Source organism: Microcebus murinus, chromosome 5 (assembly GCF_040939455.1).
Source record: "Microcebus murinus isolate Inina chromosome 5, M.murinus_Inina_mat1.0, whole genome shotgun sequence".
Classification (NCBI taxonomy): domain Eukaryota; kingdom Metazoa; phylum Chordata; class Mammalia; order Primates; family Cheirogaleidae; genus Microcebus; species Microcebus murinus.
The window spans coordinates 19,048,419-19,065,920 of NC_134108.1; the positions used below are offsets into that span (position 1 = coordinate 19,048,419).

At 41.5% G+C, this 17,502-nt stretch overlaps 1 protein-coding gene across 2 annotated transcripts in view; it reads left to right on the forward strand.

The window, feature by feature from the left end:
* EPM2A (EPM2A glucan phosphatase, laforin) overlaps positions 1-13,391 on the forward strand; it is an 83,459-nt gene extending 70,068 nt beyond the window's left edge. Inside the window, exons 3-4 of one of the 2 annotated variants that reach the window (XM_012742761.3) lie at positions 2,847-3,088; positions 9,725-13,391. In XM_012742761.3, the coding sequence (XP_012598215.1) occupies positions 2,847-3,088; positions 9,725-10,002 (520 nt within the window). In that variant the 3' untranslated portion in view covers positions 10,003-13,391. The remainder of the gene's footprint in view (positions 1-2,846; positions 3,089-9,724) is intronic. The other variant, XM_076002891.1, reaches the window with a different exon arrangement.
* Positions 13,392-17,502: the final 4,111 nt, after the last annotated feature.

The window sequence follows — 17,502 nt, forward strand, 5'->3', positions numbered from 1 at the left end:
TTGTTTCTACATCCCATATAATGGTTTGGTACAAAGAAATTTATAACTTTAATTTTCTATCCTTCAATAAGGTGCTTGTTTTCAAAGGTTGTGTTTAGTTATCTGTCTCCTAGGTTTAGAACGTCTTGTTTAAAAAAGTCAGAAATTATTCTATATTCATTTCTTAAGTATGGACTTGGACTTCTAGCATATCTGGAGGAAGAATCAATTATGTTATCAAAACGTTGGAAATATTTGATACAGAAATTGGTGTTTCCATGCATGTGAGACTATATGGGTGTATACTTTAAGGGCTTCTTTGCATTAGAAAGGTAATATGTGAAATATGTATGTTAGATACCAACTTTGGGCCTGTTTATTTTTGACTTTTTCTGAGTTTTCTTGTGATTTTAAAAACATTTGAAAATCAGGAATTAATGAGATGATAGAATAACACTTACTTTAGCAACAACATTTGATTCTGTATACTGACTTTGGTTTGAGAATTCTGACTTAAATTTGTAGGTTCAAATGTCCTAATTTATCCTCTGTGTATTTCTATGAACTGTTCTTTACCTTTTTCACGCAAATCTTGTGTGAAAAATCAGCCAGCCACTTTATTAATATTTTCACATTTATTGATGAGCTAAATACTAAGTGCTACCCACTTGAAGAAGACAATATTCAAATGAATGGCTGAGTAACATGTGGAATTAGGCTTGCCCGTCATAAATATTCATTTTAATGTTTTACCAGTCCACTTTAAGATTTTGACAGTAAAAATTCCATTGCTGTTCAATTGGTTATATTTCTTGGTTATACAGCTGAGGTGTCTGCTTCCCTCTTTTCCCGCTTAGGGTACTTTAGTGTGCTCAGTTCAAGCCCAAAGTGTACATATGGGAGCCCAACACTACCGCCCCTCTGTGGATCTAGCAGGTTCCTAAATAAGGAATCTTTAAGGGATAATGGAAAGAGAATGGAACATATAGACAGAGAAAGATTCTGCTCCCACTCAACAGCCAGAGGGAAGGGGCATTAACCCAGGGGGGTTAATGTGTGATGTTTCCTTTCCTGTGAAGACTGAATACTTAGCTAGCAATGTCCTGGTTAATCACAGCTTTTGGGCACCCTGTAGGTGTCCTTGCTCAAGGACACCTTTCTCTCCATCCACTGGGTCCAATGGAGCACCTAAAAATTCTCTGGGGTCAGGAATAAGGTGAAAAGGCCTCTGGATTCCATGCCCCTCTTTCTAACACCAATAATTCTTTCCTGAATTTCTAACTTTTCTCGCTTTATTTTTTTCCATAATAACCTACAATAAGTATTTCTACAAAATAATTCCTAATAACCCTTTAGACAAGAATCCAAGTAGAAACAAAACAAAACAAAACAAAAAAACAAAACAGGTTTTCCTCTTCTTTAGGCTCAAGTTTTAGAAAGATGGTGCTAGATCATGTGATAGTTTCATTGAGGATAAGTAATACCTGCATTTGAGGAGTAGTCAATTGGCTTCTCATGCTAACCTCAACAATGACAACAACAGCCAAAAGGAAACAAGCCAAAAAAAAAACAAAAACAAAAAAAAACAAGCTCGATTTCATGTTAAAAAATATTGTAAGTATTCTATACCCTGCAGTATTCAAATAAAGGATATATAGAACAATGAATGGTCATTACAGTATAATGCAATGTAAATTACTAAAATAAGTAATTCATTATAGCTAGACATAAACTGTACTTGCATATATTGTGCATCCACTTTTGTCAGTCCTATTCAAATACATTATTTAATTGTATTTATTCCCTACAAAATACCTGTCAATCAGTTATTTTTAGATTCATTTTAAAAATGAGTACATGAAAAAACTTAAAGATGATAAATAACTTGGCCTAACAACATACAAATTATTACCAAGTGTTATTATGGGAAATCTAGCTTGATTTAGTTTTTGGCTTTTTTCCTTTTGGCTGTTGTTGTCATTGTTGACGTTAACATAAGAAGCCAATTGAGTAATCCTCGAAGCTGGGTATTACTCATCTTCAGTGAAAATATCACATGATCTAGCACCATCTTTCTAAAGCTTGGGCCTAAAGAAGAGGAAAACCTGTTTTGTTTTTTTCTACTTCGATTTGTGTCTAAAGGGTTACTAGGAATTTCCCGGGTTTTAAACTTTTCTCTATTATCTCTTTGTTTTTTCCGTAATAATCTTCAATAAAGATTTCCACAAGGAAATTATATTGCTGTTTCTACTTCTTATCCTGTTGCATTAGGTGAAACATATAGAACAACTTTGGGTGCTAATGGAATTAATCCTGATTTTGATTTTCCTTCAAAGAAGTTTGTTATTTGTTAGTGTCTGGTGTGTAGCACATTTTATAGATCTCATACAATTTGAAATTTTTACAAGGAGTTTTAAACCGGAATTAATGCTGAATTTTAGCCAATGTCTCCCAGAATTTATTGATATAATTATAGAAGTTTTCACCTTTAATTTGTTAGTTTGAAGTGTACTGATAGATTTTGTAAGATTGAACCATGTATGCATTCATAAAGTATATAGCTTGGTGGACTTACTATATTTTAATATATTGCCAGGTTTGATTCGCTAATGCTTATTTCCTGGCATTTAATTAGTTTGAATTGCTTGTTTTCCCCCAAACAGCAACACCAGTACTTTTCCTTTCAATTAGGACATTGGTTCTCATATTCTTAAAAATCTGGCTTTTCCTGTGCCAGATTTAAAGGCTAATTATATTTTATTTTATTTTATAAATAAATTATACTTTAATACAACATGTTTTATGCAGCTCCTTAGATTCAAATCAGAGTAACAATAGTAACAGTTGACTCCATATGTTCTCATTAGAATTCTACCAAATATCTGGCTGGGTAGCTGCCCTCGACAAGTGGAACATGTAACCATCAAACTGAAGCATGAATTGGGGATTACAGCTGTAATGAATTTCCAGACTGAATGGGATATTGTACAGAATTCCTCAGGCTGTAACCGCTACCCGGAACCCATGACTCCAGACACTATGATTAAGCTATATAAGGAGGAAGGCTTGGTCTACATCTGGATGCCAACACCAGATATGAGCACTGAAGGTAAAGAAACCCTTGCTGTCTGTCTGTCTGTCTGCCTGCCTCTCTCTCTCCTTTATCTATAACTGAATATGCTACATATGAATCATAGAAATGGAATAAATATAAGCTTTCAGATTTAATATATTTGATGCATATGTTTTAGCACTGTAGGTAACATTCTGTTTAATGTGACTTCTTCAGTTTATTTATTAAACATATCTGTTGTGTACCTGCTTTGTATGCAGCCTTTTGCTGGGTGGCTGGGAACACAAAGGTGAAGAAAGATAGGCACAGCTGCTGTCTTCATGGAGCTTATCGTCCTACAGGGATGGCAAGCGTTAATCGAATAACTATTAATAAGAATAGAAATTTAAAACTATGACGAATTTTTTTGTTGTTGTTAGAAAGATACATAGACATTGTTATGAGATTATGTACAGGTAATGGGGCCCAGGAGGGGGGTCGGGGAGGGAGGGTTTTCTGGGGGAGCAGTGTTGGAGTTAAGATCTGAGGGTAGACTGGGGGAGAGTGAATGCAGGGCGTCCCAGCCACAGAAAGCAGCTTAGGAGAATCCCCGTGGCAGGAGAGCGCAGAGCACTGCAGGAACCGAAAGACCAACGAGGCTGCAGATCAGAGGATGAGGGACATCAGCCTTGCAGGATCTGGGTCACCATAAGGACTTCTTTAGACTCTACCCTAAAGCGGCGAGCAGCAGTTGAAAGGGTGGGAAGCTGGGAAATGCCACGGTGCAAGCTTTTTCTCCCACAGTGGACTTCGATGGCGCGTGGAGAATGGGCTGGAAGGCGGGCCTGGGAGGCCAGTTAGGAGGTCAGCGCGGTAGATGAAGTGAGACACCGCGGGGGCGGGGTGGGGACGGCGAGCCTGCGTGGCCTGCACGAGCACTTGCCGAGCGAGTCTCCGCGAAAAGGGAGTTACGGTGTGCGGCCTGGGTGCTGCCAGGGAGCAGAGACGACCAAGGCACCGTTTTGACCTAATGGTAAGGCGCGATAAGGCCAAGTTCAAAACTCACTGCAGGACGCAGAAGAATGGGCGAGGGCGGCGTGGGCAAGGCGCCGGAGGGGGCTTGGGAGGAGCACATTCTGCGGAGGACAGGTGTTTGAGGTGGGCGTGGCTTTGACAGGCGACAGGTAGACGTGGCGGGAGAAAGGGCGCGCTAGGTGGAAGCAGCAGCTCAGGGCAAGGCACAGAGGCGTGGGATTTTAGAAGGATGTTTTATGTATTTCAGCCTGGTTGTAGAGTAAGGTACTTGTTGAAAAGGAATGGAGATAGCTGCGGTTCTCCGCGGAGAGAGCCAACTTACACTGATTCTAGCGAGTAGATGTCAGCAGGGGGCAGCAGAGAGCCGTGGAAATGGCACAGGCGAAGGGAGTCTGGTGACCTGCTATTTCGGGGGAAGGAAGGCAGGCAGTGACGACTGGGGCTACACACAGAAACGTTTCTATCTGCAGACTTTTTCCCCCCAAACACACATTATGCATCAAACATAAGCAATTTACATGCATTAACTCATTTAATTCTCATAACAACACTCCGGGAAGATACTGCCAGTCATCTCAATTTTGCGGAGGAAGAGATTGAGGCACAAAAAAGTTAAGTAGCCTGCCCAGGTCATAGAACTAAAAAGAGGCCCAGCCTGAGTTTCAAGGCAGGCAGTTGGACTCGGACTACTGCTCCAGACACCAGCGAGGAAGCTTCTCCCTACGTTCTCACACAGACTCCTCATGCAGATTCTACAGACCAGCACAATTTCAGTCCCTTATGTTCATGATCAGCTGGAGTTATGTATGTTAAGCCATGGATTGCACAGGAGGTAGCGTGTCTCCTCAGACGTCAATGGCCTGCAAGATGGAGCCCTCAGGACCACAGGGAACCTTTGTGGATCTCGGGTGGTCTTCCCGGCCAGGCTGGGCCCCTTTGTGCGTCTGTGTCTGAACCGAACTATCACTGGGCATGGGGTATAATTTTTGTTCCTGAAGGCAGGGAGAGCTGTTGACAGTTTGGCTATTCCTTTTGGTAACTTAATCCAAGGAAGCCTGATTTAGCCACCAGAGCTCTGCCCTTTTTCAAGAAAGGAAAAAACAAAAAAACAAAAACCTTTATTTGCATATAAGAGCATTGGTTGAATCTATGAATCCAGGTTATACTTGCCCTGTCCAGATGTTTTCTCTGGTTTCAAAACAGAGAAAGTTGTTAGGACAGTCAGACTGCAGCTTCCAGAGAACACTTAGATTTTAGTGGCTTTGATTCTGATTTAATAGCACCATTATCCTCTTGGAGTATTATATGAGATGAGACTAGGAGAAGTTGAGCTACTAACTATGCCAGGCATCCCATCCCATGCACTGATTACCTGAAGGTCCTGCTGATTAATAGGTAATTTGCTTGATAGTTTGGGAGTCAGAGAAGCCTCAGGAAAAACTGTATTCCCAAGGACCCAGTGAAATTTGAGTCAAACCTTTTTTGGGGTCTCTGGGTCACCAGGTCCCCGTCGTAATAGTGCAGCAGTGCAGTACCTTTCATGCTGAGACAGTACGGCAGCGCAATGACAACAAAATGCAAGATCCCACTCGAAAAAGGCCAAGCTATAAGACTGAATGAATAAAGGATTTCTTTGGTTCAGCCTAATCTGGGGAATGATCAAAGGTGATTTCTGAGTGGCAGGGGGACTTTTTACCAATAGATCAATCTCTGTGGCTCACAATATTAGCACAACGAACATACAGATTAATTCAGCGGAATATTTTTAGAATTCCAGAGAAAAATCCATTTGGAAGTGTTTTGAGGCACAGCATAATGCTGTCAGATGAAGTCCGAGAAAGAAGACAGTTTGTTAGGCTCAACTGTCACCACTGGTTGTCACAGACCCGTTACAATCAATTGTGCTATTGATCCTTAACTCTTGTACACTTTGTCGTATGTGGAGGAGTGGTTTGGATTTCTTATCTTTTAGAAAAATTTTGGTTTGTGTCTTTCACCTGAGAAATGAAAAAATCTCCCAAATCTAGCACTCACCTGAGCAAAACCAAACACATCAAATCTGCTCATTAAGATTTCCTTCACATAGACAGTATTCAGATTGTGTTTTGACCTCTGTCAGTGCGGTGCTATTTATAACAAATGGTCGACTCTCACCTCCCAAATGAGTTCATGTACTTCCTTGAGTCCTCAGCTGCCTCTCTGTTGTCACAGTCTGAGTTCTTCTCTCTCACTCAACAGTCTGAATTCAGCTCTGCCATCGTGCAGAGACGCTGACCTTGGAGCCAGAACACCTGGGCTTGAGACTTGCCGCCACCGAGTAGCTGCGTGAAATTGGCAGGCTGGTTCCTGCGTTGAGAAAACAGGGAGAATAATTTCTACATTGTGGGATTATAATAGGAATTGTCTTAATTCCTATGAAAGGGCTTTGAGAATCACAAAGTTGGGACGATATGATTAGTCCCAAGTCTTTAAGTTTCCACCAGAAGATGTTATGTTAACAGATACCACGAACCATATCTATATGACACTCCAGAGATGGAAAAGAAGCCATACTCAAATAAAATAGTAATATATTCATCCATATATTTGCTTCTGGAGTAAGAAAGGAAAGATATGCACGTGTGTGTGTGTGTGTGTGTGTGTGTGTGTGCATTAGAGAGGCTGAAAGTTGTGCCATGCACAATTTCTTTCAGGGTCAGCCTTGGATAAAGCTTATCTTCAGAGTCTTTTGACCCTTCTCCCTTATCTCAGGCCCTAATGCCTCAGGCTGCTCCATGCACCTGCCAATGCTCTATCCCTCCCCCCTCCTCACAGCCTTGCCTTGCTCAGTGTGGCTTCCAGGACACTCTTAATCATTCGAGTTGGATTAGCCTGGAGCAAGTGTGGGCCACAAGTCAGGTTAAAGCAGTCTAGTAGTGTCTCAGATCAAACAGATATTATTGGGCTTTTGTTGTTTGTTTTGTCTTGTTTTTATCCATGCACTTAATGGATGGATATTAGTATCTCCTGAAAACGAAGGCCTGTATTAAATTTTAAAGTAAGAAACACAGACGTAAGACCATTTTGTTTGACCTGCACAGGGCTTACAATTTCTCAACTTAGTTGCCAGTATGTAAAGTTTGGACTATTTTACATAAAAAGATCTGACTTTCTGTCTTGTCCTGAAGTATTATTGTTTTTAAGATGGAAATATTTTATCAAATTAAATTCTACGTGGAGCCTACATATAGGAAACAAAAAGTAGATGCTGTGGTCGACACTGCCCTGTTGTGTGGGGTATATCAAGTTGAGCCCTGATTCTTGGGACCCTCTTTTCATTCCTTGGTGGCAATTAGTATTAGCTTGGGTTTTCAAGTTGAGAGAGATGGGCCCCTTGAGAGGGCTTCTCCAGAGTGGGGCAGAGGTGCTAATCCCCAAGGAGGATGTTGCCCTCACACAGGGGTAAGAGTAGCAGTGTGACCAGGTAAGTGGGTCGCAGAGGGACTGACTGACAATCCAGATTGACAAGATGGGGGACAAAATGCACCATTAACCAGATAGGTGAGGGGAGGACTATCATACAGTGGTTAAGACCTGGGGCTTCAGAGTCACACCGGCTGGGTTTGAGTGGCCACTTAGGGAATAGACTGGGAAATCTCTGTGCCTCGGTTCCTTCATATATAAATAGAGCATAGCAATAGTGCTGACCTTGTAGTTGTTAAGAGGTGGTTGTAGATGAGCTATTTTGTGCAAAATGCTTAAAACAGTGCTTGGCAGGTAGGAAGGGCTCAGTAAATGTTATAGCTCATCAGTCACAGCTGGTGATTTGCAGTCACTAGAGGTCAAAATAAACAATGGCTCCAGCTGAAGCCAGGCTGAGATGAGTGGGTGCCCTGGACTGGCTATTTCTCTGGTGCCCCTCTTAATTATTCATTTATTCTTTATGTTATTTGAATATTTGGCAGCTCTTCGGTGGGATGGTTGAGTGATTCTGGGGGAAGACCACTCATGGCTGCGCCCTGTGGGTGAAACCTGTGTGAAGCTGTGAGGCTTTGGAGCTTCCACTTGGGAGCTGACACCAGCAGAAAGACTAAAATATTCTCCTGGCTGTCACGTTGGCTCTGCTCCTGTCTCGGAGCTTGGTGACCCTGAGCTGAGGCAGATGCTCCCCTGGGTAGCACAGAGACTGAAGGGGCCTTTAAGCCACTCTGGGGTCTTTGGTAAGCTTTGTCCTGCTGAGGTGCTGATGCCCGATCTCAGTATGTCGTGTTGGCTCCTTCAAGAGCACTTGCTGAAATGCAAGAGGACATCTAAAGAGGGAAGTGTAAACTAGCTTGAGTGGCTCTAGGGGGAAAATTCTAGGCCTCAGTGAAGATCTAGAGGTGAGATTGAGGGAGGGGCTCTCCTGCCTCTTCAGTCATCCAATGAGGATGACACGGTGAGGCCAGACAGCTCTTCTGGGTGGTCCCTGGAGGATCCTTCTGGGGCCGTTGTGTTCCTGTGTGATTGAGGATGGAGAACGCCACATCATCAGCACAGAGTTGTAACCTAGTACTCCGTATAGTTTCCCTCTTCCTTTCCCTTTTGAAGTAATTTACATTGAGTGTCTTCCCCCCAAAACAAACAAACAAACCCAACTCACTAAATATCTCTGCACTGAGAGCCTGTGCGCAGAAGGCATCCAGGAGTGCAAAGCCACAGCGGTGTCCCCTGCCCCGTGGGATGCGAGGGGAGGGCAGGGTCCGTCAGGCCTCAGCATAGCACGTCCTTTCTCAGTGTGAGCAGAGGACATTTGAAAATCTAATAATCAAAATAGTAGCCACGAAGGAGCAATAACTATTAATATAACCATAATTGCCCAACAATGTAGAAATTAAATCAGTTTTAGTATTCACTGTGTCACAAGGGAATAAATAATCAGTTATCCCACGTGAAGAGAATAGCAACTTAGTCATTCCACTGGACAAGTGAAAATTAGCATATGTCAAATGAACAAGACTGATTCTTTTGACCAATATGGACGAATTCTGTGCTTTACATTTACCTGGAAGATACTTTTGGATTAATTGAAATGCAGGTGATTGGACCTGACCGATTTTCTTCGGAATCCTCTAAACCTCTGACCAATCTCGGCAAACCCTTCTGATAGATGGAGGGGGAGGGGGGGAGGGGAAGGCCTTTCTTTTTCTTTTTTCTTTTTTTTTTTTTTAATTTTTTTTTATTTTGGCATATTATGGGGGTACAGATTTTAAGGTTTCAATAAATGCCCATTTCCCCCCCTCTCCCCAAAAGTCTGAGTCTCCATCATGACCATCCCTCAGATGGTGCACATCTCACTCATTATGTATGTATATACCCGCCCCCCTCCCCCCTCCCACCTTTCTTTTTCTTTTAATGATAGGCGACAGGTAACATTTCTTTGGAGGGAGGTTTGCATCCATGGTGAAGTCACACCAAAAGGAGCAGCAATATCCAGGGGAGGGTCAGAGAGGACCTACTGCTCTCTCCAGAGCACCTAAACACCACCAGCTTTTAAAGCTGCCTCCCCCTTTCCTTCACAATGCGGGACTGAGGAGGACTCTCACCTTCGCTGTCATTTCTCGGTGTGCTGGGGGAGCTCTCCGTGGCGGGCTGGGGGTTCCGTCGCTCACGCGCGTGCGCTGTGCTTTCTCCCCGCAGGCCGAGTGCAGATGCTGCCGCAGGCCGTGTGCCTCCTGCACGCGCTGCTGGAGAACGGCCACACGGTGTACGTGCACTGCAACGCCGGCGTGGGCCGCTCCACCGCGGCCGTCTGCGGCTGGCTCCAGTACGTGCTGGGCTGGAAGCTGCGGAAGGTGCAGTACTTCCTCATGGCCAGGCGGCCGGCTGTCTACATCGACGAGGACGCCTTGGCCCGGGCGCAAGAAGACTTTTTCCAGAAATTTGGGAAGGTCCGTTCTTCCGTGTGTAGCCTGTAGCCGGCTCGACCTGCGTCTGGTCCCTGCAGATTTCTCTAAGGATCCTGGGGTGATGTGAGTCAAATGACCTGGAAACAGAGATTCCACCTGAACTGAAAAGGGCCGCGTGTCCTCCCCGCAAGCCACCCCCTTTCATCTGGGGATGACTCTCTTAGTAGGCTTTGGTTGGGCTGTATCTTTGAAATATTTCACAAAGAGTGCTGTGACTGACACAGGAGGAAAAGCCCAGAGCGGTTCAGCTGGGCTTGGGACAAAAAGGCAACGTGCGTGCACTTCGCGCTGCCTGCAGGCGGATGAGTCCTTTGCTTTGCACGCACTGCGTGTGTTGTATTACGGATCCGTGGCCACACTTTCTTGGTGAGTTGCAACTCTTTGGCATGCAGAAGAAAGGTTAGGGAGTTTTGTGGATTGCATCATGTGTGTGTCCATGTGCATGTGCACACACACACACACACACACTTGCACACTGCTTTTCCTGCTGAACTGAACTGACATTGTAAAATGAGAGCTGCTCAGTTGCCAAGGAAGGAAATAAAGGTAGAAGCCTGGAGTGTGAGAAGGGAAGAGCTCAACACGGCCAAAAAGTGACGGCCTTTCTAGACTGTTTCTGTATCCTGCTTGGAAGGAATCATCTTCCTTATATACCCAACAACCTGAGTGACAACCAAAGTAGAGTTATTTTCTCTCTCTGTTTGTTTTAATTGAGGCATAATGAGCACAGGCAGCTTACCCGAGATCTCACGGCTGGTCCAGGCTGAGCTGGAGTTAGTAATCCATGTTTATCTGACTCGGTGCTTTTTTCAACACAGCGTGTTGTTTTTCCAGCATCATGTTGTGAAGTCAGTTTTGTCTTTCTCAGAGTAAGGTCGATATCCCTGCAGGAGTTTCTACAACGAGAAATAGAACAGTATTCTGATCAGTTGCCAAAGAATTTAGGAAAGTAGTTGTATTTTGTGCAAACTAATTTGAAACATGGTGAGCTATCTCAAAGCGGTATGTCTTGAGCCACAGCTCATAAAAGGAAGTATATTACCAGAAGAGCCCAAAGAGCCAAAATCCACAGATAATTGTTCCATGGCCTAAGACATCCTGGTTCAGCACTCAATTTAGTATAACACGGTTGCTGTGCCTGCGGAATACGCAGTTCACTCTCCTAGTTTCTGTAGGAAATACAGAGATGAACAAAACCTCAAAAGTGTGCAGCCTAGAAACAGACCTGTGCTCAACCAACCGTAGTGAAGGATTGAACCGTGAATGATGGGCTAGAACAGAAAAAGGTGAGGTGTCTTTTTATTGAGAGCCTCTGTGTGCCAGGTGCTTCACAGGTGTATCCAATTTAATCTTCACAGTACCCAAGGAGGGAGGTTTCATTACCTCTGTTACGTAGATGAGGAATCTAAGGCTCAGAGGGGTTAAATCAACTGTCCACCGTTACATGGTGAATAAAATAGATGAAATGAGATACACAGCTAGGTTTGTCTGACTCAAAAAGCCTGTATTTTTTTCTATTAAACTATTTAGGTTAAATGTGAAATGTCCCATTTCGAATCAAAAGTGTGGTTTATTATATCTCAAACAAGAAGCAGTACAGTTAATCAAAGTATGCACCTAAACTATCAACACAGTTTTCCCATCTTAACTGTAGCTTGCTTATGCCAGCAGCGAAGAAGCCTGGAGAGCGAGTGGCAATGAAATCATAAAAGGTGCTTCCCACAGCTTGTTGAGAATTGAATATTTTTCTTTGCAAGCAAGTGGTCCAAAGCCTGGAAGAGTTGGTAGTCAGTTGGTGCAAGATCTGATGAATACAGTGGATGACAGAGAGTTTCCAAGTCCAGCTGCTGTAGTTTGAGCAGTGTTGTTTGTGCGATATGTGGTCGAGTGTTGTCTTGCAAGAGGATTGACCTGTCTATATTGATCTATGTCGGTTGCTTAATCACAAGCATCCTCATCATTTCATCCGATTGGTTGCAGTAGACATCCGCTGTAATCGACTGACCAGGTTTCATGAAGCTGTAGTGGATAATACCAGTGCTGGACCACCAAACAAACACCACTAGCTTTTTTTTGATGAATATTCAGTTTTGGACTGTGTTTCGGCACTTCATCTGTATCCAACCATTGTGTCAAATGCTTGTGATTATCAAAAAGAATCCAGTTTTCATCACAAATCACAATACAGTGTAGAAATGGTTCGCCTTTATGTCGTGACAGCTGGAAAGGCAAGCTTCTAGATGATTTCTCTTCTGACACTTATTTAATTCATGCGGAACCCATCCTTCCAGCATCTTTACCTTGCTGATTTGTTTCAAATGGTCCAATATTCTTGGAAGAGTAACGTCAAACCTTGCCGCTAATTCATGCGTGGGTTGGGTGGATTTGCTTCCACTACAGCTTTCAGCTCATCATTATCCACTTTGATCTCAGGTCACCCATGTGGCTCATTTTCAAGACTAAAATCACCAGAACAGAACTTCACAAACCATCGACATACTATGTGTTTATTAGCCACATTCTTCCCAAACACTTCATTGATATTTCAAACTGCACTGCATTGGTTCCACGACTGAACTCATATATGAAAATAACACAAAATTTTGACTTACGGTTTGACTTACTATTTCACAAAAATTGCTCTAAAAAATTTGAAAGATAATCACAAGCCAAAATGTGCATTTGAAACAATGAGGATGTACCTTCACAATAAAAAAAAAACAAGAAGTGGCAGTGTGAAATTTCAGAGATATCAACGGTCACACTTCGTACTTAAGGAAATTGGACATTTTGTGCTTAATAACCTATACTGTGCTTATTTTTCTCCTCCTTTTCTTCCACAAATACATATTGATAAATATGAGAGACTTTGATTGAGGAGGTGTGGGGTGTAAGGACACAAGGTAAGTTTCAGTAGGCTCAGAGGAAGGGGAGATGTCTTATAAATGTGGCACTTAAAGGAGGTGACATTTGCTCTGGGGATGGGAGGCCAGACAGTTTCTCCTACAATTTTACAAAGTTAAATTTATAAGGAAGCACCTAGTAATGTGAAGTCCAGCTCCCTTGCTAAAAATAACTAAAGATAACTATTGTGTTCAAGCAAATCACAGTCATAGTGTGTTGTGTAAAATTTAATCTTAAAAATGGAATATTTTTAGTCACGTGTGTGTATGAATTTCCTTAACATCTAGGAGATCTAACTACATAATTTCCACCGTAGAAAGACCTTTTGTGGGTGAAGTTTTTCCATTTGTCCCTTTTTGCTCTGATAGACAAAATCAATTTAGGACTACTAAAGAGTGTTTTGGAATAAACTCTCTTATCCTCAATGAATGGGATGTCTAATGTATTTCAGAATCACCTGAATTTTTTTGTTAAATAAAAGCATTTAAAAAGGCCTTCGTGTACAAGATTTCTTTGATAGTATCATCTTAGTCTGAAATCTAGAACAAACTATTTCCTTATTTTTAAAGGGGGAAATCAGCTGAGCTAAATTGTTTTCTCCTTGTCACCCTTACTCTGTGGTTAACTGATCAAATTGGCAGTTTAATGACAAAGGAAGTCAAAGGTGAGGGCACCACAGAGAAGTGAGGATGAAAACTTCAAGAGCATGTCAGAGAAAATCAAGGCAGATAGTGCACAGTGGCTGCCTGTCCCAGGTGTTTGCAAAACTTTCCAGTTATGGGTTTCTTTCATGGGAAAGGAATGTCCACATAGGGCTGCTTTCTTTTATACTTGCAACATTAGCTATTATTATGTTTGCCAGCCTCAGGAAAAAAACAAAAAAGAAAAAAAAAAAACAAAAACACTCTCTTCTGACCAATAGTAATTGTTGGGTGAAAACCACTTGGCTTGGCCTAAGAAATAATGATGGAAAAAGTGGTTGGGACTTTGGAAACGATAAGGAAGTAATGAAAAGAGAGATTTGAAAGCAAGTTAAGAAATAGGAAATAGAATGAGACTTGCCACACTTGAAAAAATCACTGAATAGTGAAACACAGAGCCAGTTAGATCACAAGTTAAAACTGAAAGTATCTTTAGAGATAATCTACTCTAATGCCTTTATTTTACAGAGGAACAAACAGACCCAGAGACATCAAATACCTTTTTCTTACAGCAAGGAGTTTTAACTGAGGACCAGAGGAAAAGGATAAGTCAGGCGGCTAGGTCAGGAGATTTATTTTGAGGTGAAGGAATCGTAGGAGAATTAATGGGAACAGGAGCAGACAGTATCATTAGTGGAAAAGAATTGGTGCAAGGATTAATGGAAATTGGAGTAAGTGAGAGAAAAATGGCTAAAGTGAGGAAAAGCAAAGACCAGTGTCGTTTCCAAAAGAGAAAAAAAAGCAGGTGCTTTCTGGGGGAGGATTGAAAGAGAAGGTGTGACTACGGAAGCAGAGAGAGTCAAGGTTATGTGCCCAAGAAAGAGAGGACTCAAGCAATCCTCCCGCCTCAGCCTCCCAAAGCACCGGATTACAGGCGTGAGTTGCCATCTGGTGCAGCCATTATGAAAAAGATTATGGAGTTTCCTCAAAAAAATAAAAATAGTACTACCATTTAATCCAGCAATTCCTCTTATGTGTATATATATCCAGTAAATAAAATCAGGATCTTAAAGAGATTTCTGCACTCCCATGTTCCTTGAAGCATTATTAACAACAGCTTAGATATGTAAGAAGTATCCGATGACAGATAAATGAATAAAGAAAATGTAGTGTGTATCTATACAATGGAATATTATTCAGCTTTTAAAAAGAAAGAAATCCTGTCATTCGCAACAACATGAATAAAACTTGAGGACATTATGCTAAGTGAAATAAGCCAGACCCAGAAAGGCAAATACTGCATGAACTCATTTCTATGTGGAATCTAACAAAAGGTCAAACTCATGGTAACAGAGAGTAGAATGGTGGTTACCAGGGGCAGATAAGGGGGGAAAAAGGGAGGTATTGGTCAAAAGGTACAGACCTTTAGTTATAAGATGCATAAGTACTGGAGACCTAGTGTATAGCATGATGACTATAATTAATAATGTGTTATATACTTGAAATATACTGAGACTAGAGTAGATCTCAAGTGTTTTCACCACAAAAAAGAAAAAAGGTAGCTATGTGAGTTGGATATGTTAATTAGTGTGATTGTGGTAATCATTTCACAACATATATGTGTATTAAGACCTCATGTTGTACACCCTAAATAATACAATTTTTATTTGTCACTCATACCTCAATAAAGCTGGAAAAAAGATTGAAAGATTGGTATCATTTAAAAACTGAATAATGGATAATTAGTATTAAATGACCTGGCATGGTATCAGAATGAAATGGATTACAAACAAGACACTTAGCAGCAACTAGACATTGAAAGAATGGATATCCAGACCTTGAACAGAACAGAACAGATAATTGTCCTTGCCATACTTGTCAAGACTTTATTAATCCCTAGTGAGAGAAAACTCAGAACTCACTGAGTAGAATTTTCTGTTTGCCATATTTGATTGGATAAAAGATGGAATATATTTTTATTCAATGGAGATCTTTATTGTTATCTTCTTAAAGTTAAATGATAAACCCAAAGATGGATATATAGTCTAAACAGTTTCAGAAAAGACTGTACACCCAGGTACAAACAAGGTGAGTATCCCCCATTCCCGCATTCCTTATAGAGTGGTGTTTAAGCAAAGCCAATCACTGCCCATCACCTCGCATGTTTCAGGGGCTTAAGCCATTTATGTTTATTGTAATTACAGTTATATTTGGCCTTGTTTATATTTGTTTATTTTTATTTCAAATTCTTGGTTATATTTGCTTTTTTTTTTTTTTTTTTTTGAGACAGAGTCTTCCTTTGTTGCCCAGGCTAGAGTGAGTGCCGTGGCATCAGCCTAGCTCACAGCAACCTCAAACTCCTGGGCTCAAGCAATCCTCCTGCCTCAGCCTCCCGAGTAGCTGGGACTACAGGCATGTGCCACCTTGCCCAGCTAATTTTTTCTATATATTTTTAGTTGGCCAATTAATTTCTTTCTATTTATAGTAGAGAAGGGGTCTCACTCTTTCTCAGGCTGGTTTCGAACTCCTGACCTTGAGCAATCCGCCCGCCTTGGCCTCCCAGAGTGCTAGGATTACAGGCGTGAGCCACCGCGCCCGACATATTTGCTTATTTTTAATCTCAATTTTTTTTTGCTTTTTCTGTTTCTTTTCTTGCCTTTATTTTTGATACTTATGTCTTCTCCCTTACAACAAAAGAACTCTAATATTGACTTATATCTACCTCCTTCTTGTTGACAGGATTACAATGATAATTATGAGTTGTTTTAGATATACTTCCTCTTTTTCTTTTTGTGTTCTTAAATTGTTTTTAAATTATTAGGGAAGGCAAAGAAAATGTTGGTGGGGACCTACTTTTCACTGACAGACAGGCCTATGATCACCACCCCACCCCATTTTTAACTTTCTTATTAAATATTTCCCACAGCTTCCGTTATGACTGAGGACTTTAAGCCCAGTGACTCCCAAGGTCCCAGTGGGCATATCGTGGGCCACTTCTGCAGTACTTCGTCCCCCCTAAGGTATTCTGAGCCACTCCTTCCTTTGCTTTACTTCATCTATCAACTACTTCCAACACCGTTTTATCATGCTGAAATATCTGTTGGTAATCCTTCTTAACTGTCTCTTCATTGTTGCAGGTGGATTTCTGTCTTCAAGTTTTACATTACAATTTTCATTCAGATGTCAGGAACAATAGTGTGTTTGTCAACTTAAACCAGAATTTTCTTCAATCATTGTATATATCAATGACACACCCAAATCTCAATCCTCATTTTAAAGCTCTTTACTCAGTGCCAGGCTCTTGTATCATTTTGTTTTGTTTTTTTGTTGTTGTTGTTTTCAGAACATTTCTCAGGATACCTCCCAAACTTAAGATTCCACAAACTGAAGTCTTCTTCCTTTCCCCAAACCTCTCATACTTTCTCTGGTGTGTAGACATTGGCAACATCTTGCCCCTAGTCGCCCAAGTCAGAAACTCAGATGCTATGTTTGCCATCTCTCTTCCATTTACCACCCTCCTCAGCACTCAGAAAATTCTTTCAATTATACCTCCTTAAACATCTCTTAAATACAGCTACTGCCCTCTAGCAGTTCTGACCTGGATTATTAAAGCATCCTGCCTTATCTTCTTATTGTTATTATTACCCTTCCCAGACTAGTCTTGATACTGTTGCTGGAGAACCCTTTCTAAATTTCAAATATGGTGCTGTCTTTTCCTTGTTTAATTCTCCTCAATGGCTCCTCATTGTTCTCAGGAAAAAGTAAAACATCCTTAATGTGACATATCAGGCCCTTTATGGTCTGGACCATGCCTTTCTCTCCCATCTCCTGTCATCCTGATAACCATCCCCCAAGAGGGCTCTCCAGCCACAGAGAATTACTTAAAGGCCTGTGACCTTTTTTATCCTCTGGTTTTGCACATACTTTTTCCTCTGCCTGGAATCCTCTTACCTCCCATGTATAT